At 57.0% G+C, this 24208-nt stretch overlaps 10 protein-coding genes across 10 annotated transcripts; 4 read left to right on the forward strand and 6 right to left on the reverse strand.

Moving 5' to 3' along the window:
* Positions 1 to 2844: 2844 nt before the first annotated feature.
* K437DRAFT_216098 (uncharacterized protein) lies at positions 2845 to 2994 on the forward strand (the record flags this gene model as incomplete). The annotated part of the gene is made up of 1 exon (XM_013388557.1): positions 2845 to 2994. A coding segment is annotated over one exon (150 nt), but the record flags the coding sequence as incomplete, so codon positions are not given.
* An 844-nt stretch (positions 2995 to 3838) lies between these two features.
* K437DRAFT_255724 (nagb/rpia/CoA transferase-like protein) lies at positions 3839 to 5905 on the reverse strand. The gene is made up of 2 exons (XM_013388558.1): positions 4973 to 5905; positions 3839 to 4891 (listed from the first exon to the last, which is right to left on the reverse strand). Exons 1-2 carry the CDS (start codon positions 5828 to 5830, stop codon positions 4043 to 4045), a joined length of 1707 nt encoding a protein of 568 aa, XP_013244012.1. The 5' UTR covers positions 5831 to 5905; the 3' UTR covers positions 3839 to 4042.
* Positions 5906 to 6150: 245 nt separating this feature from the next.
* K437DRAFT_245846 (Dolichyl-diphosphooligosaccharide-protein glycosyltransferase 48kDa subunit) lies at positions 6151 to 8121 on the forward strand. Its single transcript, XM_013388559.1, has 2 exons — positions 6151 to 7167; positions 7249 to 8121. The coding sequence occupies exons 1-2, from the start codon at positions 6260 to 6262 to the stop codon at positions 7868 to 7870; spliced, it is 1530 nt and encodes a 509-aa protein (XP_013244013.1). The 5' UTR covers positions 6151 to 6259; the 3' UTR covers positions 7871 to 8121.
* A 2-nt stretch (positions 8122 to 8123) lies between these two features.
* K437DRAFT_267759 (uncharacterized protein) lies at positions 8124 to 12461 on the reverse strand (the record flags this gene model as incomplete). Its single annotated transcript, XM_013388560.1, has 2 exons — positions 8124 to 8407; positions 8474 to 12461. 2 exons carry the CDS (start codon positions 12459 to 12461, stop codon positions 8124 to 8126), a joined length of 4272 nt encoding a protein of 1423 aa, XP_013244014.1.
* A 2542-nt stretch (positions 12462 to 15003) lies between these two features.
* K437DRAFT_234538 (Prefoldin, subunit 3) lies at positions 15004 to 16383 on the forward strand. Its single transcript, XM_013388561.1, has 5 exons — positions 15004 to 15322; positions 15409 to 15485; positions 15590 to 15701; positions 15857 to 15955; positions 16061 to 16383. The coding sequence occupies exons 1-5, from the start codon at positions 15143 to 15145 to the stop codon at positions 16295 to 16297; spliced, it is 705 nt and encodes a 234-aa protein (XP_013244015.1). The 5' UTR covers positions 15004 to 15142; the 3' UTR covers positions 16298 to 16383.
* Positions 16294 to 18597, reverse strand: K437DRAFT_255728 (uncharacterized protein). Its single transcript, XM_013388562.1, has 3 exons — positions 17751 to 18597; positions 17221 to 17676; positions 16294 to 17139 (listed from the first exon to the last, which is right to left on the reverse strand). The coding sequence occupies exons 1-3, from the start codon at positions 18295 to 18297 to the stop codon at positions 16337 to 16339; spliced, it is 1806 nt and encodes a 601-aa protein (XP_013244016.1). The 5' UTR covers positions 18298 to 18597; the 3' UTR covers positions 16294 to 16336.
* A 654-nt stretch (positions 18598 to 19251) lies between these two features.
* K437DRAFT_90913 (uncharacterized protein) lies at positions 19252 to 21085 on the reverse strand. The gene is made up of 3 exons (XM_013388563.1): positions 20659 to 21085; positions 19517 to 20297; positions 19252 to 19434 (listed from the first exon to the last, which is right to left on the reverse strand). The coding sequence occupies exons 1-3, from the start codon at positions 20890 to 20892 to the stop codon at positions 19361 to 19363; spliced, it is 1089 nt and encodes a 362-aa protein (XP_013244017.1). The 5' UTR covers positions 20893 to 21085; the 3' UTR covers positions 19252 to 19360.
* Positions 21086 to 21809: 724 nt separating this feature from the next.
* Positions 21810 to 22659, forward strand: K437DRAFT_255730 (uncharacterized protein). The gene has a single exon (XM_013388564.1). It carries the CDS (start codon positions 22301 to 22303, stop codon positions 22520 to 22522), a length of 222 nt encoding a protein of 73 aa, XP_013244018.1. The 5' UTR covers positions 21810 to 22300; the 3' UTR covers positions 22523 to 22659.
* Positions 22660 to 23021: 362 nt separating this feature from the next.
* Positions 23022 to 23554, reverse strand: K437DRAFT_90925 (uncharacterized protein). The gene has a single exon (XM_013388565.1). The coding sequence runs from the start codon at positions 23379 to 23381 to the stop codon at positions 23064 to 23066; it is 318 nt and encodes a 105-aa protein (XP_013244019.1). The 5' UTR covers positions 23382 to 23554; the 3' UTR covers positions 23022 to 23063.
* K437DRAFT_90929 (uncharacterized protein) lies at positions 23555 to 24208 on the reverse strand. Its single transcript, XM_013388566.1, has one exon. It carries the CDS (start codon positions 24175 to 24177, stop codon positions 23728 to 23730), a length of 450 nt encoding a protein of 149 aa, XP_013244020.1. The 5' UTR covers positions 24178 to 24208; the 3' UTR covers positions 23555 to 23727.

The following is a 24208-nucleotide window of genomic DNA, read 5'->3' on the forward strand; positions in this document are numbered from 1 at the left end:
AAACTACATACCTCTCCGCATCAATGTGTTCATATATGCATGTATGTATCGAATGAATATCACAGTGTTGCAGTTGTTGGTATCAAGCTTTCGCTCGGCGCGTTCACGTCCGCACAGCAGGTTGGCGCGTGGGCGTATGTACGTGCATACGGCGTCCCGCATGAGCATGTGAGCCGATGAGACCATGGATATGGATAGAGTGATGGGAATGGACTTGGAGAGGACACGACCAGCTCCCCGTCAGCCCTGTTTCAGCTACACATTAATACATGCGGACGCGCGGTGTTGGCCCGAAGCCAGGCGCTAGTCCCACAACGCGATCCATATTGTTCTTTGGTGTTTGGACTGTGTGACCGTAGAATTTTAAGAAAGGCTTTGCTTGTTTCTGTGGTAAATACGCTACCTTTATCATTGTTTCGGCTTTTTTCTCATCCATCTACAAGATACAGTTGTCCACGCAGATCGCGCGATTCCCCGGACCGCGGCCCACATCTTACCACTGCCACAATCACCGCATCACCCACGGTCATCGTGTTGTATCCTGTTGTATGTGTGTATCTGGACGGAAAGATTGCTGCTCACCCGTCTGCATCCGTGTCCACTGGAGTCTGTGTGATTGTGATCCCGAACTTCAAATCATCACAGAGGAGCTGCAGGATATACATGAATCATTACGATTAAATGATTGGCCAGCATATGTATGGACATCGCACGCCTCGGCCGGCGGCCCCTTGGTAGTACATGGACTTCTTCGCAACCAAAACAACCCCCACCGCTTCACCCCTTAAAGTCCTCCTTGCAATCCTTTGCAACACAATCTCATCACATCCCCACCTCCCTACATCCATCATTCCAAACCGCCTCAACTTGTGGCTCAGATCTCCAACTCGAAGCGCACCAATCCAACACCACCTCCTTACGCGCCGTCAGGCGAATCGTACGGTCCTGTCTTACAGCACTTGACTTGATCTGAGGACACGCGTCGCAGCTGCCGCACCCCTTGCTTCGCACACGCTCACCACTCCTGCTCGTCCTCCTTTACAGCGCGAGCATACAGAGGTGAGTATAGGGCTAAGCGGCGAAGAACGAAGGAATGTATGTTTGACACCATGTGTGATGCGGCCCTCGTTGACAGGCATGGTGTTCAACATGAGCCCTCACGGTGATTCCTCGCCATCCCCAATACTGGTCGACCGCCAACAACAAGTGCGCGACCCATCACCGAATTATTACACAGCCACCAACGAGCCCTACTATTCGTTGAGCACCACACCTTTACATTCACCCTTGGCTGATCTGCCTGTAGGACAGGAAAATTCGCTCGGTCTTGTCGTACCCGGCCTGGACAACCCTGGCCATGGTGGTCTCCGGGGCGATAGTCAGAGTCCACGAAGCGGCGCACAGTCTGACGACCATCTTGCAACTGCATCTGGCAGTCACAGCATTGCCGTGCCGGCCAGTTTCTCTCATCGGTCATCACTTGGCCACCGCAGTATGAGCTCCTGCTCTAGCATTTCCTCCGTCTCTTCGGCTCTCGATGTCGCTACGGAGGCGCTGCATCCATCAATTGACTTCTTCGGGCCCGCATACAGCCAGTCGAGCGGCAGCACGAGCGATCTCAGCGAATTTGGCAGCAACCATAGCAAATGCGGTAGCGTCAACCACCAGCTACAGCCATGCGAATCACCGTTCGGCATGTCACGGTCCATTTCCGGTCTCTTCATTGGTACCCCTGACGGTGCGAGGCGTACGCTTGCCCTCGAGGAAGAAGAGCTCCAGCACCACGATCACGAGGGTAACCCACCGACAATGCTGCAGAATCATGCGCACCTGCTCGCCATGAGTCACGGCCATGAGGTCCAAAGCGGCTCTACGCAGCGCTCACAATCTCTCCACTCGGACCTGTACTCTTTGTCGGCGCCGCCTGTACCCATGCACCTTCGTGGCCACGATGGTGAGAACGAGTCCACCCCGATGCCACCTTCATCAAAGATGTTTGAGGGACAAGTGCCGGCCATCTCTCTTCTGCACGGTCAACAGTCATCCGGTATGGCTATGCCAGGAACACCCAGCGGCTCGCCATTCGTCAGCAACGGCCCTTCCCTCAATCCAACAGTGATGCCTTTGACGCACGGCACAGATTCGGCGCATGGCACCCCTGCTTCCAGCATTGCCACGTCGCACAGCGACTTTTCTTCACCGTTTGACAGTTTGCACGGCTCGCATAGCGTTGACCGCCTCCGGCGTACGGACAGCATTGACAGTTTCAACACGAGCGTCGCCACGTCGCCTTTCAATGAATGCTCGTCTCTGCACCATGCATCCATGCACGGCGGCTTTCCAGACGACGGATCACCCGCGCACAACTTCCACAAGGGCGACCGCTACTCAAACTACTCCGATATGCCCGCCAGCGCCACCGCTATGGCCCGCATCGCATCTGCTCCAGCATTTGCCGCTTCCATTCATACGCCCAGCCGGCCGGGAGCTTATCGAGCCAACAGCAAAGCAAGCGGCGACTTTGCAGTGCCAACAACACCGGCATCTGCTACCCGCAAGTCGCTGCCCACCGTACAGATGCAGACACCTATTTCGGTCGGCAAGAACGGCTCAGTCGACTTGACGCCGCTCATGCTGCCTTCTACGCCGCTAGACCAGCGAATGTCGGCCAGTATACCCCGGAGCGCGCCGCACAGCCAGTTCACTTTCCCAGGCCTGGAATCACCCGTGTCCATCACGTCCTCTGCCAATTCTGTCGGCAAACCAATGAAGCGCCCCCGTCAGCGACCATCTGGACCGCCGCCACTAATCGTCAGCTCTTCGGACAAGGTACACGTCTGCTGGTGCGGCAAGAAGTTCAAGCGCATGGAGCACCTCAAGCGGCACAACAAGGTGCATACGCAAGAGAAGCCGTTCCCTTGCTCGTACCCAGGGTGTCAAAAGTCTTTTGGTCGCAGTGACAATTTGTCGCAGCATCTCAAAACGCACTACCGTCCCAACGGTTTCAGCGCAGTGTCCCATGCACAGCTGCTAGCCGCCGCTCGCAGTCTCAACAATCTAAATGCAGGCAAGAGTGAAGCCAAGCACGACCCTCATGCCGCTGCTACTGCCGCAGCGGCCGCCGCCGCAGCCATCTCGGCCAACATGAGCGCATCGCCAGAGATGGTCGAAACCCTCCCGACAGTGCGCTCCCGCTTTGAAGCTGCCGTCAAGCGCAGATCCACTATCAGCGAGGGCGTACCCACCATGCCAGGCCAGCACCTCGGCGCGCCGTTCCTTTTTGAGCTCGAACTTCAGAAGAATTTAATGCACGCCTGCAATCACTCGGCTCTCTTTCCGCATTTCGAGCAACGGCATGGCGCGCATCAGTTGATCCCATCGGTCGAACGGCAGCCGCTTGGTCAGATCGCTATCAACTCGAGTCCTGAGCTCATTGCTACCGTGTCTCCGCTCGCTGCCGGCAGCGCCGGCTACTGGGCTCCATGAGACTCTTCCATTGCCCTCCACCATTCGCAAGCAGCACGATCATATCGCAGCCAACGAACTAACAGTAGCATCAAACATTTAACATCCATTCTCTCCGGCCAGAGGCCATTCGTTTTCTTTTCAGCATCTCCTTTCGTTCATTGCAGCGCTACACATATCAAGAAGGAACAGCATCGTTCCGCCGTCCCAGTTGCATCAACACACAAATACAACAGCATTCGTTCGTCGCAGAATTCTGCATCACGCATCACCATTTGCGACAGGCGGGCGAGCATCTTACGCATATCAGGTGTGCCTTAAAAGTGACGGGCATAGTTTGGCATTCGGGAATTCGGGGATTCGGGAATTAGGGCATTTGATCACTTTCACTACCTTCATTGTATTATGTACTTCGCATGTGGCCCGCGCAATCATTGCAGCAGGGCCCATCGTTCACGACATCGTTATGCAACATTGTGTTTGAATAATGTCTGTGTGTGCCAAAGCTGATTCAATGCGGATGCAGTATTTCTCTTCAGAGTGTGCGCAAGATCTAAGTCCTAGTTACCACAAAACTTCAGACTCCGAAAAGCACGCTCTTATAGTCTCTGAGAATGACGCCGACGCTCTCTGGCCCGCTCAATCCCACTTCACTCGCAACAGCGGTGACGAAACGCGGCGGGGTAATGTCGTAGAGTAGATTTACGGCTTGTAGACTCCCTCGTAGCTTGTTTGCTTGACCGATCGTCAACGGGCCGGCCGTCGTTGCCAGGTTGAGAGCCGCGCCTTTTGATAGACCTTGGCTGCCTGTACCAACAGTGTCGGCCTCGGCTGATGCCACTAGTGCAGAGTTGAGACCGTGATCATCGCTGCTGCCAGCCGCTGAGTCGTCGGCAAGCAAATCGGCTGCTCCACCCGCCTCGTTGCCTGCGAATGCATCGAGCTGTATACGATCGCTGAATTTGTACGTCTCGCATGCGGCGATGACGGGCTTTCCGAGCTCGTTGGCCGTCATGGCGACTAAGCTGGTCCCCGCTCGCGCATACAGCGCACCGTTCGAGAGCAACGAGGCTGTGCCCAGCAGGACGAGGTCGGCGCGCGGCATGAGAGTTGAGAGCGCCGACAGTGGTCCGAATGTCAGACTTCCGCTCTCGCCGCCTTTGCCTATCCCCGCTGTGGAGAGTGTGGCGAGCATTGCTTGCCCCTCGTTTAGCGGTCGCCCGCTATCGATAACGATCGCGTTGAAGCTGGTCCCAGAGCGACGTAGAAAGAGCAAGGTAGATTCCACAATCGACGAGCGGCCGTAGGTAAGGACTGTCATGCCTGGGCGGATTTTGGATCCGATATGCGATTGGATCACGCGCCCTGCATAGGTGATGCGATCGCGGATAAAGTGATCGATGCGAGAGAGCAGATGCGCTTTTGCCTGAGGGGGAAAGGATCAAAGGACATATGAGCGATAACTCTTGCCTTGCTATGTGTAACCTCTACTTTTGGAAACCCTCACTGTAGACTCGTCCCAGTCCTTATCCGTGACACTGATCTCGTATTTAAGGTACCGAATAGCGTGGCCAACGCTCGTGCCCAGTGGCCTGGCTTCCTTGAGAAAAGCGATCTGACTGCTCAGCCTCGTGACCAAGTCACGCGTCAATGTAGCCCCGTCTGGCGTCTTGTAATCTGAAACAAAGTCGCGCAGCGCGAGGAGGACGGCCATGGCGCGCGCATTGGCCCCCGTCAGCTGGTACGTTGAGAGCAGTGTGCCGAGGAGAAGAACGGACGGGTGGATCGTCCGGCGATGGAGCGACTGGGTGAGAGATGCAGAGAGTAATGAGCGAGAAGGCGGCATGTGCACATTTCCGAACAACGTCGATGCGATGGATGCTAATGGGTAGGGATGGGATGATGAGGCTTGCCCATGTGCGTGAGCCTTGCCGTGCGGATGCTGCTGCTGCTGCTGACGAGTTTGTTTCGAAGAGCCTGAAGCAGTAACCGAAACTTGACCAGCTGCGTGCGCCTGCCCCGATGGACCACTTCTGGACGTTGCAGATGATGCATTAAGATCGGAACCTGCCTTGGCTTTTCGCTCTGCTCGACTCAGTATAGGCGTACCGTCGGGCTTGAATCGCGGTGCTGGTTGTTGCGGCGCTGTTGCGGCGGCAGTCGCAGCCGTCTTTGGCACAATCGCTGCCACCCCAGATGCACCAGCTTGTTGTTGCTTGGCCTGCGCTCTCCTGGTTGCCTTGGCCTCCTTTGCAGCCTGCTTTGCCGCTGCTGCAGTGACCGGCAAGGCCTGTGCAGCCAGGCTTGGACCTGCGGCTGCCGAAGCAGCGGGTTTGGGCGATGTCAGAGTCGTTTCGTTCGACATGACTTCTGAGGGCACTGAACTTCTGTCGCTCGCAGTCCACCCGTGATGCAGCAAGAATCTCCTGGCGGGCTGTGCAGGGACTGTTCGAGGTCTCGAGGAAAGAGCAAGATAGCAAGCATGTAGAAGAAAGCCTCCCGACGAGCAGACAGGCAGTACATAGTGAGCGAGGGGCGGAACGGTACCCAGACACAGGTGCAGTGCCTGGCACTCGCTCACTGCATGCGGGCTGACCCAATCTCCTCCCCCCCCGAAGCGAGAACATCTTTGAGTTGGTTGGTAGCTTGACCTGTACACGAAACACATGCCAGCTTGTTTGATGTGTACCACTGAAAAGAGGAGCACTCCCTGGCCGCTCCTTTGCGCATTCGTGCTTCAATCAGGCTAGCTTATGAAAGGAGCAAGTGCAGCCGCTGCGCAACCTGGCCCATCATGCTGCCTATGCGTCTCCCTGCGCTGCTGGCGGCGCTGCTGTTGTTCTGCAGTGTCTTGGTAAGCGCGGCATCATCATCGCTATCGTCGTCCTCGCCCTCAGCTGTCGGCGTACGGACGCTGGTCGTGCTCAAAGATGCCGAGGCCGATCGTGCGGCATATTCGAAGCTGTTCGACCGCCTGCGCGAGAAAGGGTACCAGCTCACGTTCCGATCCGCCAAGGCAGCTACTCCACAACTGTCCACGTACGAGCTCAACGACTTTGACCACCTCTTCTACTGGACGCCTTCCACCGCTCCGAGCGCGACTTCGGACCTCTCACCTCAGAAGATCGTTGAATTCATGCGGCGAGGTGGGAATCTCATCTTTGGGTTAGATAGCGACGTAACAGAGGGCAATAGGGATTTCGCCAGGGAGTTCCACCTGGACGTCGAACCCCGCGGGACGGGACTCATCGACCACTTCCGCACCGAGACGAAGCTCGACACGGGAAATCATACCGCCATTCTCGTTGGCGGCGGCAGTCGCAGCACCTCCCAGAGCAAGCTATCGCCAGGCGGCGCAGTTCTTAATGCCCACGTCTTCTCGTCAGAGACACTGGAGCAGCTGAAGACTTCTCCCATCCTCTTCCGCGGAGTCGCTCACCGTATTGGAGCGCTGCCTCTCGCCTTTCCTCTCTTGCATGCTCCTGCTACATCCTACTCAACAGAGGGCCCGCCCTCGGAAGACAAGTCTGCTGTTCCCCTCGAGGAGAACCTGGACATCTTGACTGGAGGACAAGTGGCAAGCCTGGTCAGCGCCTTCCAGATCAAGGAGAACTCGGCGAGGGCCTTGTTCCTCGGCAGCTTGGACATGCTAAAGAACTCGTTCATTGATGCCAAGGATCTGCGTGCCGCTGACGGCGCCAGGTGAGTTTGAATCAATATCGGCTGCCCATTTGCTCTCCCCTTTCCCAGTGCTCATCAGCCTCGCTTCGTTCCCACCGCAAGGTACGCCTCGACTGCCAACTTGGCTTTCGCAACCGATGCGCTCGGTTGGGCGATGCAAGAACATTCTGTTCTGCGCGTGGCGTCGACCAGCCACCACCGCGTCCGATTGAATGAAAAAGACACGCGTCCCGAATACGAGGAGAGCGAAGATGCGCAAGCCGTGTATCGCGTGAAAGACTTGGTCACCTTCCACATCGACCTCGCGCAGCATCTCCCTATGGGCGGATGGCAACCCGCGCCGAGCGACTTGGACCTGCAGGTTTCTCTCGTCATGCTCGACCCGTACGTCACCACTAAGCTTTCCGCTGCTGCGCCGCAGACTATCGTCTCCTCCGGGCAGACGCAGACAAACGCGACGACGCGATACAGCGCCAGCTTCCGCATGCCGGATCGGCACGGCGTCTTCACATTCCACGTGGACTGGAAACGGCAAGGCTGGTCCTACATCAAGACGCGTGACACTGCCCCCGTCCGGCCGTTCAACCATGACGAGCACCCACGCTTCCTTTCCGCAGCGTATCCATATGTGAGCGGCGCATTCAGCACCATGACAGCCTTCGTCATCTTCTGCACACTATGGCTCGTCGTCAAGGAGCCAAAACAGAAGCAGAAAAAGCAATAGATGATGCCACAAAGCATATTGGCACTGCACATGGTTGCACAAATTGAAGTGCGAACAAAATACAGAACGCTCTGCGCCATCAAATCCATTGAACTCATAAACCATTGCCTTGCGGTATCTATTACTCGAGAGAGGAATCTTGCCCAGTGATTGCCGGATAATGCGGTCTACGAGAATGTTTCAAAAGAAGGCAGGCTGAGTTCCTTGTGAACGAAAGCAGAGTGAGGGAACGAATGCAACTGCAAAGCCTCTTTCAGGTCATAGCGCTGCCTGTAATGCTTGCAAGACTGGTGCTAGCGCTGTATAATCCTGCCGGAGGACTGACCTCCATGATGGGCTGGTCGAGACGCGAGAAGCGGTTACGCGGTGTATGCTCAGTGTTGTGCTCGCTGATGCTGTCGAATAAAGGGCGTGTGGGTGAAGATGACATGGGTGAAAAAGGATCGTGGGGTTGCTTGTGTGGAGGCAACGCGATCAAAGACGGGTGGTACGTGTCGGACCTCTTGTATGGAGGGCGACGTGGCGACATCTTGCGTGCTAAAGAAGTAGAAGCTCAGCATGTTAGTAAGACTGCCAAGCTCTCGACAACAGACGCCCACTTACCGTCAAATGTGCTGTTACCAGCACTGACCTGCCGTTGCCTGGGCGTACCTTCCGGCCTGGTGGAAGTAGGGTCAACGACAGAGGGCAGGCTCGATAGCGCTGATTCTTGACGCTTCCGGGTACCAGCACTGCACGGTAGCAGAAACGGCCTGGGCGAAAAAGTAGAACCACTGGGGGGTGTGCTAGGGAGGCGCGGAGTATGCGGCAGCAGTGAAGCACTCAGGAGGCCTGAGCTTCGTGCATCTGAGCTAGCTCGCGAGTGTGGAGTCCCTTTGAAGTCATCAAGTGAACGAGGCTTAAGTTCGGGCGCGATTGGCGCTTCGCTGCTGGGCCAACCTTGAACCATAGACGTCGTGCGCACACGGCGCTGGCAGCCAAGGGACGTGGTGCCTTGGAAAGACTGAGCTTGATGAACCACTCCATCACCGGAAAGCTTGACCATCCATCGGACATCGAGTCTCAAACGCCCTTCTTTGAAAGCGATGGGATCGAAAGAACCTTCTACGTCGAGCAGCTGGACATCGATTGAAAGTTCAGTGCAGCCATTGATGCTCTCCTCCGGCAAGCTTGCTTGACTCTGAAGGCTGAGGTAGCGTGAAAGCAAATCCGACGACGCCGAGGTGCGCGAGAATGGTTCATCTCCTACTTGAACATTGCCCAAGCCGTCTTCGGTCCCGTCAAGATGGCCCTCCAATACCCGAGCATCGTCATCACTGGCGACAGAGCTCAGTTCGTAGACGTCGGGCCATTGAGTTGACGAGCGGTGGCCGACGTCCAAGTTATGCTGGACGTGCGCTGGCACAGCCTGAATGAACACGTACTTCTTCGAGGCTGCTGACACGTAGCTTGGCATGTGCAAGTCCGAGATGCTTGGGGTAGCCATTGGAAGGCGATCATGTGTCGTACCAGGCAAATGCCATTGCTCATAGACTCGTGCAGCGGCAGCAGGCGCAGCCTTTTTGCCGAACACGTCGACATCAGCGTCGGTGAACTGTTCGGGTGCAGGCAGGAGCGCGTCGTCCTCGTAGAATGCGTGCTTGCTCTTAGGTAGGGCTTTCGCGAAGATCGACCGAGGTCCGACAGATGCGAGCCCTGCGAGAGGCTGCATAGGGCTCATGCTCATGCTTGTTCGAGGCGACTCGGTGTCGCTCATTGCAGTGCTCGGGGAAGCTGTGAGAGCGCGGGGAGCAGTGGACGGAGTGTCAAACGAGCCAGGCGTCGCATTCTCGCCTGAACTGGACGCGCAAGATGTATGCTGAGCAAATGCTTTTGGCGGGGTCGAAACTGCCGGTAGAATCATAGGCGAAGACGGTGTCGCAGTGGCCACAGCAGCGCACGAAAGGGCAGCAGGTCGCAAATCGTTAATAGCGCTTTGAGAACGCACTTGGCGATGATGTGATGATGCAGCAGTGTCCGCAGGCATGGCGCACCTGCGGGACGCAATAGGCCTTTGATCTGGCGTATGGTCGCGCTGGGCGATACGCCGTGCAATGCTGCCCGTGGAGCTCGACCTCCGCATGGGCAGCAGTGGGCGGGTAGGGGTTGTCATGGCAGGCAGCGCATCTTGCGCCTGTGCATCAGGTTCAGTAGGAGGGTTGCTTTTACGGAACGGACGTGCGTAATTGACGCGTCGGGCGATGCCGTTTTTGGCACACTGTAACTTTTCGTCAAGTGAGCGCCGCGCAGGCAGGGCTAACGGCGTTGCATTTGACGGGCTTCTCTGCCCCGCACTTCTCGGCACAAAGAAGCTTGAAGAATCCCTGTCTGCACTGGCCTGCGGCGACGGTGTTTGCGAGGATGAAGAGACGCTCTCACTTTTGGAACGCTGCAGCTGCGGCCCTAGAAGTGCAAAGACATCCGGGCGCAAGGGAGGCGACGACGTAAGTCGACAATCTGCCGACTGGACACCGTCCGAAGCCAAGCGATGGCTTTCAGTCACCCCCTCCACCAAAAATTGATGCCTCTCTGGGTGGCCCTTAAGCCCGAACGGCTGCGTGAGCGAGGCAGGGTTTGGCATGTGCACCGGCACACTCTCGATTTCCTGTAAGCGCTCGCGCTCAAGTTGGGCGAGTGCGAGCGGAAGTTCCCTGCTGCTCTGCCTTTGACGAATACCGACAGGAGGATCTCCACTGGCACCGCCACTGCCCAGGACAGCATCGGCGACGGCAGCCCTCCGAGCAAGCGTTGCGGCTCCAGCGAGCCTGATGGGGGAAGCCTCCACCGTGTCCAGCTGCAGGAGATTCATATCGCCTTTGGCATTCGCACTTTCAGGGTCATGGTCCTGACGGGGCCAACCTGCAAAGGTAGATGTAGCCGTGGACCCGGTCGCATCAGCCGTATCGTTGCTATGCGTCCGGTCTCCCAAAGCAATGTGCAGCCTATGCCGAGCCGAAGCTGAAGCCGGCTCCGCGCTAAGCGCTAGAAGCGGACGAGCTCTCAGCGAGAGCGGCGTATTCGGCACGCTCTTTGTTGCCGTTTCCTTGAGAAAAGGAGGTACGGGGATTGGACGCGGACTCAGCTGCACGCCAATTGACTTATCGCCTTCTGGACTGATACCGCTCAGGTCGAGCGCGTTGCTAAAGGCAGCGACGGGATCTAGAGCAGCCTTACCAGACTGGACGTGCTGAAAATTGGTCGGCGAGCTGATGGTTAGACCAGCAGGACAAGCGGTTGCAGCATTCCCACTCGCACCGGTCGAAGATGGTTGGGCACTTGTCGCAGTACCTGGAGAAGTTGAGCTGCTGGAGCGCCAAAAGAGTTTCGACCTCGCCTTGCTCGAGATCGAAATTGATGTCGCGATCGGACTGACCGCCTGGACCGGCGTAAGTTTGGACACAGGCAAGGCACCAGCTCTATCTCTAGATGTCTGCAACGGCGTTGCTATTGAGGTTGCTTTGGGTGAGTCGGACGGGCCAACATTCAAACTGGTGTTAGTAGTGATGCCACCCAGCTCCTTCCCTGTCTCCAGCTCCTTTCGAACACCAACACTCGTCGGTCTATTGATAGCATAAGCTGCAGCTGCGGCCAAAGCCGGCACCGACGCGTCGCTCTTCGCCCCTGCATGCAGCGTCGCACTGCGGGCCTCAGATCCAGGTCCAGGCTTAGGTCTAGACGATGGCGACGGCGTGGGCGACGGCGTGGGCGCAGGGGAAGCGGCAGGCGAGGAGCCAAAAGGCATACTTCTGGGCTGCCTCTGCTGCTGCGGTGTGCAAGTGAGGCTCTGTGGGCGCGGAAGGGACGAGGGCCTTGGAGGCGATGGGGTGAGGGTTTCATTCGTTGTAACTGTCAGCTTGCGCGCGACTGGAGCTGCTGCTGGGCGGCGATGCGCCACGTCTGGGCGCTTGGCTGCATGGCCGAAGTCGCCCGCACGCATTGCGGAAGCGGCGTCAGCGGCGGCGGCTGCATCGGAGTCGCAAAGTGGAGACGAAGACGGCGGGGGCGAGAGCAGGAGCAAGCCTTGCTGGTACCGTTTCCAGCGCTCAAAGTCAGCCGTCGCGATCGCACCAGCCGCTTGCCGCGTCACTGCAGCTGCTGTTCCCACCGCCGGCGCTGTTGGCGGCGGCAGTGAACTGTGAAAGCTGGCAATAGGCAGCACAGTGTTGTCCTGACCGTCGTCACCACTGCCATCATCGTGGGAGGAGGTCGTGAGATCAGATGGTGAAGGTGAAGCGTGCCGCGGCAGCGGTGTGGCGGAAGCCAGAGCAGGGTGTTTCGGACCAGCGCGAAGCGGAGAAGCCAGAGGCCGGAACGCATGCGCAGGTGAAGTAGGTGCTGACCTTGAATTGATGTGCATTTGTTGCTGATCTTGGTGATGGGGATGTATAGAGAGCGAAGGCAACGGGATCCTTGAGACTGTACTGACATGCGAGGATGCTGCTAGCTTCCTCGGTTGCATCAACGGTGACAGTAACGGTGATTCCTGTGCCGTGCTTGTCGCAGCAGCAAAGGAGCGCCGCGAGCGCAGCGATTGCGGATGCTGCATAGACATGGTTTTATGTTGCGTATGGGAACGGGCGTGAAGAGTCGTGAGACGCTATATGCTGGTCGGGTCAGGAAGAATGTTAAAGGATCAGATAGCAAGCCTCGCAAGTTGTGCTTGGAACATGCCCGAAGAGCGAGACAAAGAAGAGCGACTCACCGTGTCGTTTGTTCGAAGATCGGGCGCCCCAGTCCATAGAACGGAATCGCTTCTTGGGCTCGGCGCTGATCTGCTTGCGAGTTCGAGGCGTACTATGCAAATCAAGGAGCGACGGTGCTTGGCGCCTTGATTGAGAGACAAGTAACATGAAGTGACTAAGGGAGAAAGGAAACAACCAAAAATTCGAGGATGGATGAATGGCTTCTCTCGAACTGCAAGCTGGTTTGCTTGCTCATTTGCAGATGACTGCCTAATGCTCGATGTACGATGCCGATTGAGCCTGACTGGTAAGACAAATAGATGAATGCTTGCGGACCAAGGATGCTGATTTACGAAGTTGGACGAACAATGGTGACGCGAACGTTGGGCGATGGATGCAGACGAGCGGGGCTGGGCGTGTGAGTGAAGGCGGTATCGTAGAGGCCCTTTACTAGTTGCCTCCAATCGTGGACACCAGTCGCTGGACTGTGAAGATTTGCGGTGCTGCCCGTCTATTTTTAAGTGCGACCTTCTTGTCCTTCAAGATGGATGGGCTCGATGGAAAGGTGGGGAATCGAGTATATGCGTCCGATCGAGGCGAGTACGGTGCACAGGAAAGGGACTGTGGTTGCCGATGCGTAGGGAGAAAACACCGGAGGAGGGGACACTAAGCCCTTATCGTCACGGCGGACCGATGTACGATGAGGCGCAGGTGAAAAGGCAGAAGTGGGAAGGAGAGGGACGAGGCAGGCGCAGTCCAAGCGCGGGGTCGGGTGAAGAGATCAAAGGGTGCTCGAGTCTCCCTTGGTTGAGGCAGAGCTGAGTGTAAGCCGGCGTACAAGCTTCCCACTGAAAGTATCGACCATGGAGAGTGTAATTCGCGTCGCAAAATGAGGAATAACGCGTTGCATGTTCCACATGATCAACGAACAGGAACAGAGTCGGCAAATGGTGAAAGTTGAAGCGCGAGGGCGAATGGAACGAAAAGAGTCCGACTGTATCAGCGAATGTTTCCGCAAGCTGAGATGTGCGGCCCAAGGGGTCCGTCCGCGCATACAAGCATTACATGACGAATCTATCCGTCATTCGTAAGCGCGTGAGCTACGGTGAAGCAACGCACCTCAACGCCAAGGATGGTGGCCGACGATTACACCTGAGATGGGAACCTGCCGTGCTGTGCGATTCACAGCTCGAATGCGCGTCTGTGAATGAATGAACGATTCTGCGCTCCACAACTCCCATCGGCGCGCCTTTTGTTGGCTTTTGCGTCTCGCGATATCGTGCTTATGACCGCCGTCAACCCAACGAAGCGAATCCTCCCCTGAGGATGGGGAAGTGCAGACGGGATGGAGGTAGAGGTGAGTCAAGCGTGCAAGAACGCGATGCACTTGACAGAATAGACTGGAGGAAGTCGTGAACGAACGAGCTGCAGCGCATCAGAACGGCAGAGCCTCATCGCGTCTCGTGCTCTCCCTCGGGCACTTGGAGTACCTCACGCGCTGCCCCATAGGTCGCCGTCTTCCACGCGCTGGAGGTGTAGTAAAGCTGCGGCTAGAACGGTCGTGTTGCAGACCGTGTGTACGCGCATCACGTGCGATGATCCAGATTTACGAAGCAAGAGCGACACTCGGCAGATGCCACAGGAGTGTCTTCTCGACAGGCCGTTCTCGAAGCAGGTCATCACCTCGAGCATCAGTTCGCGTTCGCACTCCGAAAGTCGCACGTATTAGGTATAGCAGAGATGCAGCGCGGGGCGCGGTGGGAGTTGGAACAGGGTTGGCACAGGAGATCCGACCGCCATAGAAAGCACCCAGTTGTGAAACCCAGAAGGTCCAAGTGGCGACCCACTCAATTTGATGATGATGACAGTCTCTCCAACGCGACGCCCTGCCACTCGAGGCCTCTTGCGGCCTTTGAGACTTGCATGCCGCATTTGCAGGCAGATGTGTGTGGAATGTGACGGGCGAGAGATACATAGGCACGTGGAAGATGTCAAGCCGAGAACGCTGAACAGCGACCAACAAGGGCGCAAACGAGAAGCAGGGGCCAGGGAGGTCCATCAACGGACAAGGGGGTTGCGTGCAGATTAACAGAGGTCAGGCGGAATGCCTGATCGTTGTAGCTTCGGCACTGGAGAAGTGTGCATGCATCCTCAGCACGGCAGCCGTGGAATGGCCGCAAGGGAGGCTCTTGTTACGCGACTCGTGTGCGCGTTCACGCGTCACGCGCGTCACAAACATCCTTGCGAGTTGCACCGAATGAGAGTCACGTGAACACAAAAAATAGGTGAGCCGCAAGACTCCGAAGTCTGGCTCCTTGGACCCGCTGTGCCAAGGCACCGAAGCCTTGGAAGATCGTGCTGGAGATGCGATGTTCATAGTATCCAATGGACTCGCAAGGCCAATGAACACCACATCCGTCATCTGACAAGCTTTTTCGGCCCGGTGCTCCGATTACATTTGCCCACCAGTCTCAAAGCGCCGCGTTCCACCCGACACCAACGACCCCAGGAGCCTTGTAACAGCAGGCAGCGAGCCGGACGAGACATCATCATGTCGTCAGGGCCATCAGCACCAACATCTTCATCACCAGCGGCGGCAACAGTAGCGGTAAGACAAGAGGCGTCAGCTTCATCGTCCTTACCTTCCTCCTCATCCTCTTCAAATGGTCTCGCGAAAGAGACACAAGATCAGAGCGCGAATACAAGTGGCATCCCCACTGCGCCTTTCATCGTGAGTCAAGCACTTCGCGTCGGGCGAGGGATCATTGCTGAACATGCTTCCCACTTCCCTCGTGGGTTTCACTGGCCGGACTCCAGACCGATGTCGAAGAATTTCTAGGGGGGCCAGACGAGCCGGTCGCCTCGACGCTCCGCAAATTCCAAGAGACTGTCTCGTGAGTAAGCGTCTCGGCCTGTTTCACTTTTCTCGCCAACGAATCCAGCCAATGTATCTTGTTGACTGAGATACATGTCCCCGATTTGGGTCTGACGACGGCAGGAAATACAAGTTCATGGAGGTAAATACAGCGCAACGCAAGACGGTGCTCGAGCAGAAGATTCCGGACATACGCGATACACTGCGCATGGTCGAATTTCTCAAGCTTCGCAAAGTGAGTACAATCGTCCGTCCATCTGCCTCCAAACCTGGTACCTGCAGGGAAGATGTTGTGTCCAGAAGCGCTAGGGGAAAGGCTGACGCTGACAGCTGTTACTCTTCTACTCTGCGCCTATTCGCCTTGGCACCTTCGCGCCCCGCGCCTTCCAGGACGATCCCAATCCGGTGGACACGACATTCGAGCTTAACGACACGCTGTACGCCCGCGCGACGCTTGAGAATGTCGAGACGGTCAATCTATGGCTAGGGGTGAGCGGCACGCGCATCCCATTTCCAACGACAAGAACCTGCTGACAATGTAGCTCTCTCTATGTCTCCTGCTGGCATGTCATTTGCCATACACGACGGCCTTAGGCGAATGTGATGCTCACCTACCCAATCGAAGAAGCCATCACGTTGCTCTCCGCAAAACTGAGCGGCGCCGAGAAGTCCCTGCAAGGAGCCAAAGCGGACCTCGAGTTTCTGCGCGACCAGATCACCACGATGGAGGTCAACACTGCGCGCGTACACAATTGGGATGTCAAGCGGCGCAGAGAGAAAAGGTTGCAGGATGCGAAAGAGGCGGCTGTAGAGAAAGGGCAAGGGCGATGAAAATCGGAATCGATGTAAGACCTCTATGTATGTCATATGCTACAGAATGGCAATGCAGAGCGCAGCTGCCAGAGCCGGCATGCCTGCAACCATGGCAAGAGATGAATGCACCCCACTAGTTCGTGCGGCGCGGTTGTTCTGCCTCAGCACCAAGTCGACGCCGAGCGGGTTGCAGTACTGATTCCCAAAGGAATCTGTCGCAATGTATCGCTGCACGCCTCCCCACCGCTCGCCGTTGGCCCCGGCGCCTCCGTTGTCACCCTGTCCGAAACCGGCGGCGTTGGCATCTGCCCAAGTGCCATAGTCGCGCTGCGCGGTGATGTCCCATAGCGGACAGAGCCAGTGCATCAGCGGCGGACACATGATCTCAACCATGTTGCATACGCCCATGCACGGTAGCAGCTCGCCCCATGCCCCGTGGAATGTGCCGACGGACGTGTTGAGGCGCGTCGGGCTCGATGCCTCACGCGTGGCGACGTACGGCAGCAGCTGCGCGTTGACCCCAGTCGATGCGCCTGTCAGATCGCTGCCGTTCTGGCTCGCCGCGCTCTGCGTCGCTGCGTCCGTGGGAGTATCGACACAGCGTGGGATTGCGACGGCGCACAGCCACCGCTGGTACGCCGCCTGGCAGTCGTCGCACGTGGCAATGTACGAGTACATGCCGAAATCGGTGTTGTCGCAGTTGAACGTGTGTAGAGTCTTGGTGAAATTTGCCAGCGTCGGAGAGACAGTCTCGTTGATGCTCGACAGCGCCGCAGCCGTCGTCATACTAGGCCCGATAGCGGTTGCATACGCTACATCTGGGCAAAACGACACGTCCGAGACAAGGCGGCAATTGGTGTCTGCGTCGAGAATGTGAACGAGCCAGCATGTATTAGATTCGACTGTACGTTGCGCAAGCGCCAAAATTCAAGAGCACTCACTCCTCTTTGTCATGAACTTGACCGCTGGTCCATAGAAGAAGTTTGGTGAGGAGGGTGGAAAGGTAGGGTCAGAGGTGAGCCAAGCCGTGTAATTGGTCCCGGCTTGCAAGCCGGTGATCTTGAATTGCGTGCGTTGAGCACCTGCATTCGCTGGCAGCCCTCTGCTCGTCAAATTGAGTTGAACAATATCGGTGCGCCGTGCATCAGGTACGGAGTCCAGAAAGGCGTAGAATGCGTTGCGAATCGCGCACGCCGAGCTGTTGAAGTATGACGAAGGAGCCCGCTGCGTCTCGCTGAAGATGATGCCGGCTTTGGGAGGTGCCCCACTGAGCACCTCCTGGGGAGCAGCAGATAGAATGGCACCTGCATAATCAGTGTCGTCCAAGCCGAGCACATACACGTTGTCCTTCGAGCCAGTGTCATAGGAGCCGGCGTACGTGTACCCGAGCGGCGGAGCTGAACAATGTAGCAGCGAAGACCTGTTAGCCTTTCATCGGGGGTCTGTTCCTTTGTATTCCCTGTTCACTCACCATTGTATGATGCAGTTACTTCGAAGGTCAGGTTCCCCGTCAAACCGTGCGGGTCTTTGGGGGGAAAGACGCCAATCCACAGGCCATCGAGTGCATCCCCCGGGTCTAATACCTTCGCTGCGAAGCCTCCCCGGGCGAGCGAGACAGAAGCATCTTCAGACCCGGGTTGCGGCTGCGCGTTGGAGCTGTTTGTTGAAACGACGAGCCGCAGGTACGTCCGGTCGAAGGCGGACCTATGCCTCGAGTTGGCGGGTGGGTAGATCTCGGGGCCCGAGCAGGCAGACAACGTGACATATGCGCTTGTATTCGCACCAACCGTCGGAGCTGGCAGAGAAAAGAATGCGCCGTTAGCCGACGTGATGTCGATGGTCGACTCTGCAGCCCTCAGATCCGTGAGGGTGTAAGGCGATGCGGTGCCGTCTACCAGACCCGCTGAAGTGCCAGACGTCGAGCCGGCCGCGATGATGAGAAGCAATGCAGCCAAAGCGCCACGGGATCGCGCACAGCAGTTGGGACCGCTTCTTCTTCGTCTAGAGCTGTTCGACATTGCTGCCCGCTGCCAGCTGCTTTGCCTCAGTCGCGGGCGATACACCGACGCATCCATCTCGGCGCAGGAATGTACGAAACGCAGCGCGCACCAATTTCCTGTCTGGCGTCACTTGGTCAGTGCCTCACATCGACGCAGAATCCTTCTTCTGCGTGATGGTCCTGTTGATTTGAGGGCAGTGAACATGCTTGTTGCAGCGAAAGATAATGCACGCACTCTGACATCAACTCATTCGAGTCGTTGAGTTGAATGGACCTCCAAAAGCATCGGTGGTTGCGGTGGATGGCCCTTCACGCGCTCGTCTAGCCAAGACTGCGATTGTCCTTCATGTCAGCTCTTTTCGGAAGCGCCCCCCACACAGGAAACGATGAAAGACGCCAACTGGACATAACATAGCAAGACAGAAAGGTCGATCTCAATCTTTGGAAGGGCATGTGATCTCGAGCTCTTAGCAGAGTGATGCATGTCGGTTGCCCTAACATGGATTCCCCACACCGGGGTTACAACTCATTGAAGCCTCTGCCGGGGCGCGCGAATCGAAGCCGAACAATCAGATGATCAGAGCCAACAAGACATAGGAAGCGGACGAGATGCGCAAGGGTGGCATCGTGAAAGCTGCAAAGGCGTATGGTGCATGTATAGGTAATGTACGTGTACGACGAACAAGCTCTGGATTATACATGATAGTCGATGTATATCGACAAAACGAGCGTCGTGCAAACGTCGAGACGGGCAGTCCTTTGAGTAGTGTAGATGTGAAACAGCCAGGCGGAGGTATACGCCTCTCGCATTAAGAGTGTATCCTGGAAGTGTTGATGGGTGCAGTTGCACGTTGCGGAAGGGCATTTTCCGAACGCGTGCATCGCCAAATTGTCGTCGTTGGATAGTGTGGTCGATGGTCACTGGGAGGATCCGCTTCACGCCTCATGACTGCGTCCTCGCAGCGATCCGACGCGCAGCGGGCGTCTATTGTACATTCTTTCGTTCATGGAGGCGACTTTGTGTGCGCATCGCTTGACTTCTTTTCCTCAAGACTGCACAATTTTGTGACCGAGTATCGCACTCATGCAGCCGCCTGACTTTGCAGTGGCGGTACAGGCCCCTCATCTTGCCCCGAATTGTCAATATTGTGGAAATCTGGTCACGGAGGATTAAGAAGAGAGGAGCTGTCAGGATCGGCGCGCGCGCCCTTTCGCACACGCACGGCTCGCATGCTCACCTAGAATCTCCGAGTACATCATCACCTTCCATGTGTCGACAGGGAGGTCAGCGTCGTTGAAGCTCCAGTCGAATGCCTCGTCTGCCTCTGGCTCGTCTGTTGGGTCGTGGTACGGCGCGAGGTATGGGTGGCTGAGCGCTTCCGCTGCGCTGATGCGAGTCCTTGGGTCGAACACCAGCATGCGTTCGAGCAGATCCAGCGCGAGCGGGTCCGCATTCCGGAACTTCTGGCTGAAGGGTACGCGCTCGCGTTTCGGCAACGATTGGACGAAGCGCAGCGTGTTCTCGCTGCAAATTGTTTTGATCACTTCGTCTGGTGGTGTGCCAAGCAACTCAGTGATGATGCTGAATTGGTTTACGTGGTCTTTGCCGGGGAACAGCGGCTTTCCCTCGAGCATCTCTGCAAAGATGCAGCCTGCGCTCCAAACATCGACGGCGACGTCATACTTTTGCCATGTGAGCATGATCTCGGGCGCCCGGTAGTAGCGTGTTGACACGTATCCGGTCATCTGGGGATCTTGGATGCGCGCCAAGCCGAAATCGCAAATCTTCAAGTCGCAGTTCTCATTCACGAGAATGTTCGAAGGCTTGAGATCGCGATGCACGACGCCAGCCGAGTGCACGTACTTGAGCCCGCGGAGGATTTGGTAGAGGAAGTACTGAATGAACTGCTTCTCCAGTGGTCGTGAGGTGAGCAAGCGGTGCAGGTCGGTACCGAGTAGCTCTGTCACAAAGTAGATGTCCTCCAGGGGCGAGATGAAGACATCCGACAATGAAATAATCTGGAAAGCATAGAAGAGAGTATCAGCATCAAGAATGCAGCGAAGCGCAAGAGAACGACTGAATTGCCTGCTCGTTGACACGAAATAGAGCATCTCTCACCAGCCACTCTAAACTGTCCAACTTCCGGCACCTTCATACCCGCTTACGAGCGAGTGAAAGTCCATATTCCAGCAAATACACCGGGTCAACCCAGTTTCAGACCTCCGAAATGAGGGACCCATCTCATCGACGGCGCAAGCGCAAACGATCGTGCAGGACGGTCTTCATGTTACCTTTCCTCCACTCGACTCTTACAGCCTCCTACTCCTGTCCCAGATATTACCCATGGAGTCCAGACGCAATGAGCATATCCATACTTACATTTTCATGCCGGATGTGTTTGAGCAGCTTCAATTCTCTGTACGTCCTCTTGCTGAGGACAGGTGTGGAGAAGGGCTTCATGATCTTCTTGATCGCCACACTGGTGCCCGTCAGCTGATCTTTGGCGCTGCAGACCAGGCCAAAGGCACCCATGCCGACCGGTTGGAGATCGACATAGCGCGTGGTCACTTCGAAGACTGTGCCAAAGATGGAGAGCTTGACAAAGTCGGCCATCGTGTGAGAAACCTAATGCTCGGGTTTGCTTTACGAGCTTGACCGCGGTTCGTTTCGCGGAGGTTGGGTGACCAGTTGAGGGCTCCAAGCTTTTGTGGATAGGAAAGATGAAGAATGCACAGGCCCTGTTTTCAGGTGGCGGATGGAGGGAGGCTCACGTCGGCGGAAGCTAGTACTTTCACTGTTACCTCTCAGTCGCTTGCTCTGCGTTGCTCCGGGTCTGGCCACGTCCGTCGGTGACTGTCCGTTCCCTTTCGCTCGCACTTGACTCCTTTTCGCAGCATGCACTTCTTCTCGGTCCGATGCAATTACGCTTTGAAGACGTAGAGGATTCGTAGTGGATTTGAGCGTGAAGGAAGGGAGGAATAGACCTGTTGAGGTGAGAGTATGTGTCAAAGCAATTCAACGACCTTAAACAGAATGGAGAGCATCGCAAGCGGCTTTGCTGAGCTACGTTGTGGCCTCGCGCATGTGGGCATTGTTCAGCGGATCGCAGCTGCACCCAGTTGCTGTTCTGGAGGGGAAGATCAAGGGCGCGGCTTGATGCGTTCCGATCCAGAGTTGGGCCTGGCAGCCAAGGTGGCCTCGCACGCCTGCCGGCTGCTGTGGCGCGCGGGTCCAGACCATCAAGTGGGGCTCTGCCACTGTCTCTGATCTACTCCTCGCTGTGCCCGTCTGTGCCTGTCTGTGGGACTGGGCCTCGTCATGCTGGGCTCCGTTCCGCCCACTCTAACCCCCCGCACACTGCCAAGGCGGTGGCCGCGCGGCCCGCTGGTAGAGGCCGTCGGCGCTCACAGTAGGCCAATGGGTAGGGGTGGAGAGGCACTCTACAAAGGCAGGGATAATGGCTAGGTTCATACAAGTCTGAGCAATCAATATATACACGTTCATATACCATAGTCCACCCTGGGTTAGAAGAGTGGTGCCGGTGGCGGGGCCAGTACCACGGTAGGGATGAATGCATCGTCATGTAATCCTCCCCATAAAAATCATGACCTTGCTAGGTAACATGCCGTCGCCGGTGGGAGTGCGTGCAACCCGAGACAATAGTCCTATGCCCATCGGCCAGAGCGTACCCACTGTCGTGCACCTGCTTGGCCATGAAGGAGAGACCCTCAGCAGAGCAGATTCTGTCCAAGCGACCCCGCCCACCAGCTTGCCTTCATGACCTTCGCACGCGCTGCTGCTGCCGATCGAAATGAACATGCCGCTGTGCCGCGCGGCGGTCCATGGCAGCGTCGCGGACCAGGTTTGCGCTAGACAGCGGTGAGAGAGTATTCGCGGGATGCGGGTGCACGAGAGGGAGAGCGTTGGGAGCGTGAGCATCGGCAGGCGTGCGGTGCGCGTGGGCAAAGAACAGGGTTGCAGGTTGTACTCCTGCTGCCTCCGAGTGGGTGGTATTTAATACATGCACGGCCACCTCAAGCAGACAAGACCAGCCGCCTTAGTGCAACAGCGCCGTGAAGCGCGGATCCGTCATGCATGCCCGCAAGCCCTCCTTCACCTTTTTGGCAACCATCTCAGCGATGTTCGCGGACGCTTTGCAGGGAGAGGAGGGCACGAGCGTGCAGCCTCGAGTGCGCAATTAATCGGCGACAACCTTGAGCGTGAACTCTACCGCGTTATCTGAAGGCAATGCTGCGGGCGGACCATAGGATCGGAGCCAAGGAGCGTGCAACGCAGCGGCCGTGTAGGGCACTGAACGGGAGTCGACCGCGCTGGCCGCGATGTACCACGACGCTTGATATACTAGGACGATGAGAATTTTTGCGGACCCTGTGTCCGTGATCCACGTAAACGTGTTGGCCCACGCCAGTCGACTGGCGAATCCCGTCGCGGCCCGCGGCGGCGCCACGCTGTGAGAGGCTTGATATTCTTTACAACGGCGCGTGAAGTGAGCCGCTTTCGTCGCCAATGATGGAAACCAGTAGGTGCTCTGGCGAGCGGGGACAAGGCACTACCCCGTGCGTGGGCAGTGGTCCCGTGCACGAATCGCAGGATGAGCTCGATCTTAAAGTCTGGCACAACCACCACCAGTCTAGCATCTGCGCTCGCGTCACCCTCCGTCGAGACTTCGACATGCTATAGTAAGTCATCCTTATGCGGAACGGCTGCAACTTGTCGCGTAGCATGTCGGCGCGAGGAAAGGCCGTAGGCTCTCGAGCAGCCTGCTAGAGTTGGCGGCATTCCCCTCGCTGCGCGTTGCAGAACGAATCTTTGCTTTGCTGCGCGACGGGCACGTGCTCCTCTGAGGGAAAACGCGCTGCGGACGCCATAGGTGCGACCGGTGAGACGACTGCAGGCGGGGTTCTGGAAGCCACGTCAGCGATTACATTGTCAACGCCGGGGAGGTGAACAAACTGGCGATCTTTAACCCCAAGCTTGGAGAGTGTTCTCGTGATTGCTGTGAGATGATCGTCGCCCTCATGATGAAGCATACCCGGCGCGGCCGCACTGTCAGTCTCGTAACCGACATTTGACTCGCCCATGAAGAAAGGCTGCAGGCGTTCGGCCCCTTGAGCGCGACAGCTTGGCGAAGTACCATGCTGTAGGTGGCTGGGCACCTTCCCATTTTCGTGAGTTAAAGGTCAGCGGATAGTTGGCGCCGTCTCGGCGGACAAACCGTGATCCGCTCCAATCCACGAGCGGGGCGTCGGTACGTCCGACTAGCTGCTCGCCGGGCATATGGAAGTGAAGCGAGTAGGCCGCGGCTGTCACCGCCCGCACTGCCTCCCAGGCCGATTGCACATCAGCATTCCAGCGCGACCTCGGCTTCGTCCGATGTAACGGTACAGGCGCTAGCAGAAACCCGTGGTTAGGTCTAAACATTGACAGTTATCGCACCATCGCGGCTGCCGAGCGCAGGTTGCTCAGTATGCTAGGGGTGGGAAGCGCAAGGATATCAGCGATGCGCTCATCAGCCGGGCGAATACCGCCTGCCGACCAAAGGGTGCTTAGCACGGGGACGCCCGTCGTGCCGCACCAGGTGGGCTTGAGATTCAGCGTGACTTCCGCGTCCTCCAGGAGGTCGAGTACTTGACGGACGTTTTCATAGGACCAGGTCTCGTCACCGGTTCGCTTAATGACGATGTTGTTGGCGTAGGACAAGCCGATGTGGCTGACCAGCTGCAGGAGGCTCTGGAGGAACGCCGTCGCCAATGCTGGCGATTGCGACGCTCTCTGCGGCAAGTGTATGAGTCGCAGTCGGCCGTGTCTCCCTCCATCGAAGATGAAGTAGACGCGAGTACGAATGCAGTGGGAAATCGTGGAAGAAGGAGGCGCCATCGATCGAGCAGACGGCCGTGGCGTTGGCGAG

Source organism: Tilletiaria anomala (genome assembly GCF_000711695.1).
Source record: "Tilletiaria anomala UBC 951 chromosome Unknown K437scaffold_27, whole genome shotgun sequence".
NCBI lineage: Eukaryota > Fungi > Basidiomycota > Exobasidiomycetes > Georgefischeriales > Tilletiariaceae > Tilletiaria > Tilletiaria anomala.

Bases quoted from the DNA above. Each gene is read 5' to 3' on its own strand.
- K437DRAFT_255724 (XM_013388558.1), bottom strand. From the start codon at position 5,830: ATGTCGAACGAAACGACTCTGACATCGCCCAAACCCGCTGCTTCGGCA. The intron at 4,892-4,972 runs GTGAGGGTTTCC...TTTCCCCCTCAG, and splicing joins AGGACTGGGACGAGTCTACA to GCAAAAGCGCATCTGCTCTC.
- K437DRAFT_245846 (XM_013388559.1), top strand. From the start codon at position 6,260: ATGCTGCCTATGCGTCTCCCTGCGCTGCTGGCGGCGCTGCTGTTGTTC. The intron at 7,168-7,248 runs GTGAGTTTGAAT...TCCCACCGCAAG, and splicing joins CGTGCCGCTGACGGCGCCAG to GTACGCCTCGACTGCCAACT.
- K437DRAFT_234538 (XM_013388561.1), top strand. From the start codon at position 15,143: ATGTCGTCAGGGCCATCAGCACCAACATCTTCATCACCAGCGGCGGCA. The intron at 15,702-15,856 runs GTGAGTACAATC...CGCGCCTTCCAG, and splicing joins AATTTCTCAAGCTTCGCAAA to GACGATCCCAATCCGGTGGA. The intron at 15,956-16,060 runs GTGAGCGGCACG...CGACGGCCTTAG, and splicing joins CGGTCAATCTATGGCTAGGG to GCGAATGTGATGCTCACCTA.
- K437DRAFT_255728 (XM_013388562.1), bottom strand. From the start codon at position 18,297: ATGTCGAACAGCTCTAGACGAAGAAGAAGCGGTCCCAACTGCTGTGCG. The intron at 17,677-17,750 runs GTGAGTGAACAG...TACATTGTTCAG, and splicing joins AGTAACTGCATCATACAATG to CTCCGCCGCTCGGGTACACG. The intron at 17,140-17,220 runs GTGAGTGCTCTT...TTCTCGACGCAG, and splicing joins CAAGTTCATGACAAAGAGGA to ACACCAATTGCCGCCTTGTC.
- K437DRAFT_90913 (XM_013388563.1), bottom strand. From the start codon at position 20,892: ATGGCCGACTTTGTCAAGCTCTCCATCTTTGGCACAGTCTTCGAAGTG. The intron at 20,298-20,658 runs GTAAGTATGGAT...TATGCTTTCCAG, and splicing joins AACACATCCGGCATGAAAAT to ATTATTTCATTGTCGGATGT. The intron at 19,435-19,516 runs GTGAGCATGCGA...CTCCGTGACCAG, and splicing joins GATGTACTCGGAGATTCTAG to ATTTCCACAATATTGACAAT.
- K437DRAFT_255730 (XM_013388564.1), top strand. From the start codon at position 22,301: ATGCACGGCCACCTCAAGCAGACAAGACCAGCCGCCTTAGTGCAACAG.
- K437DRAFT_90925 (XM_013388565.1), bottom strand. From the start codon at position 23,381: ATGGGCGAGTCAAATGTCGGTTACGAGACTGACAGTGCGGCCGCGCCG.
- K437DRAFT_90929 (XM_013388566.1), bottom strand. From the start codon at position 24,177: ATGGCGCCTCCTTCTTCCACGATTTCCCACTGCATTCGTACTCGCGTC.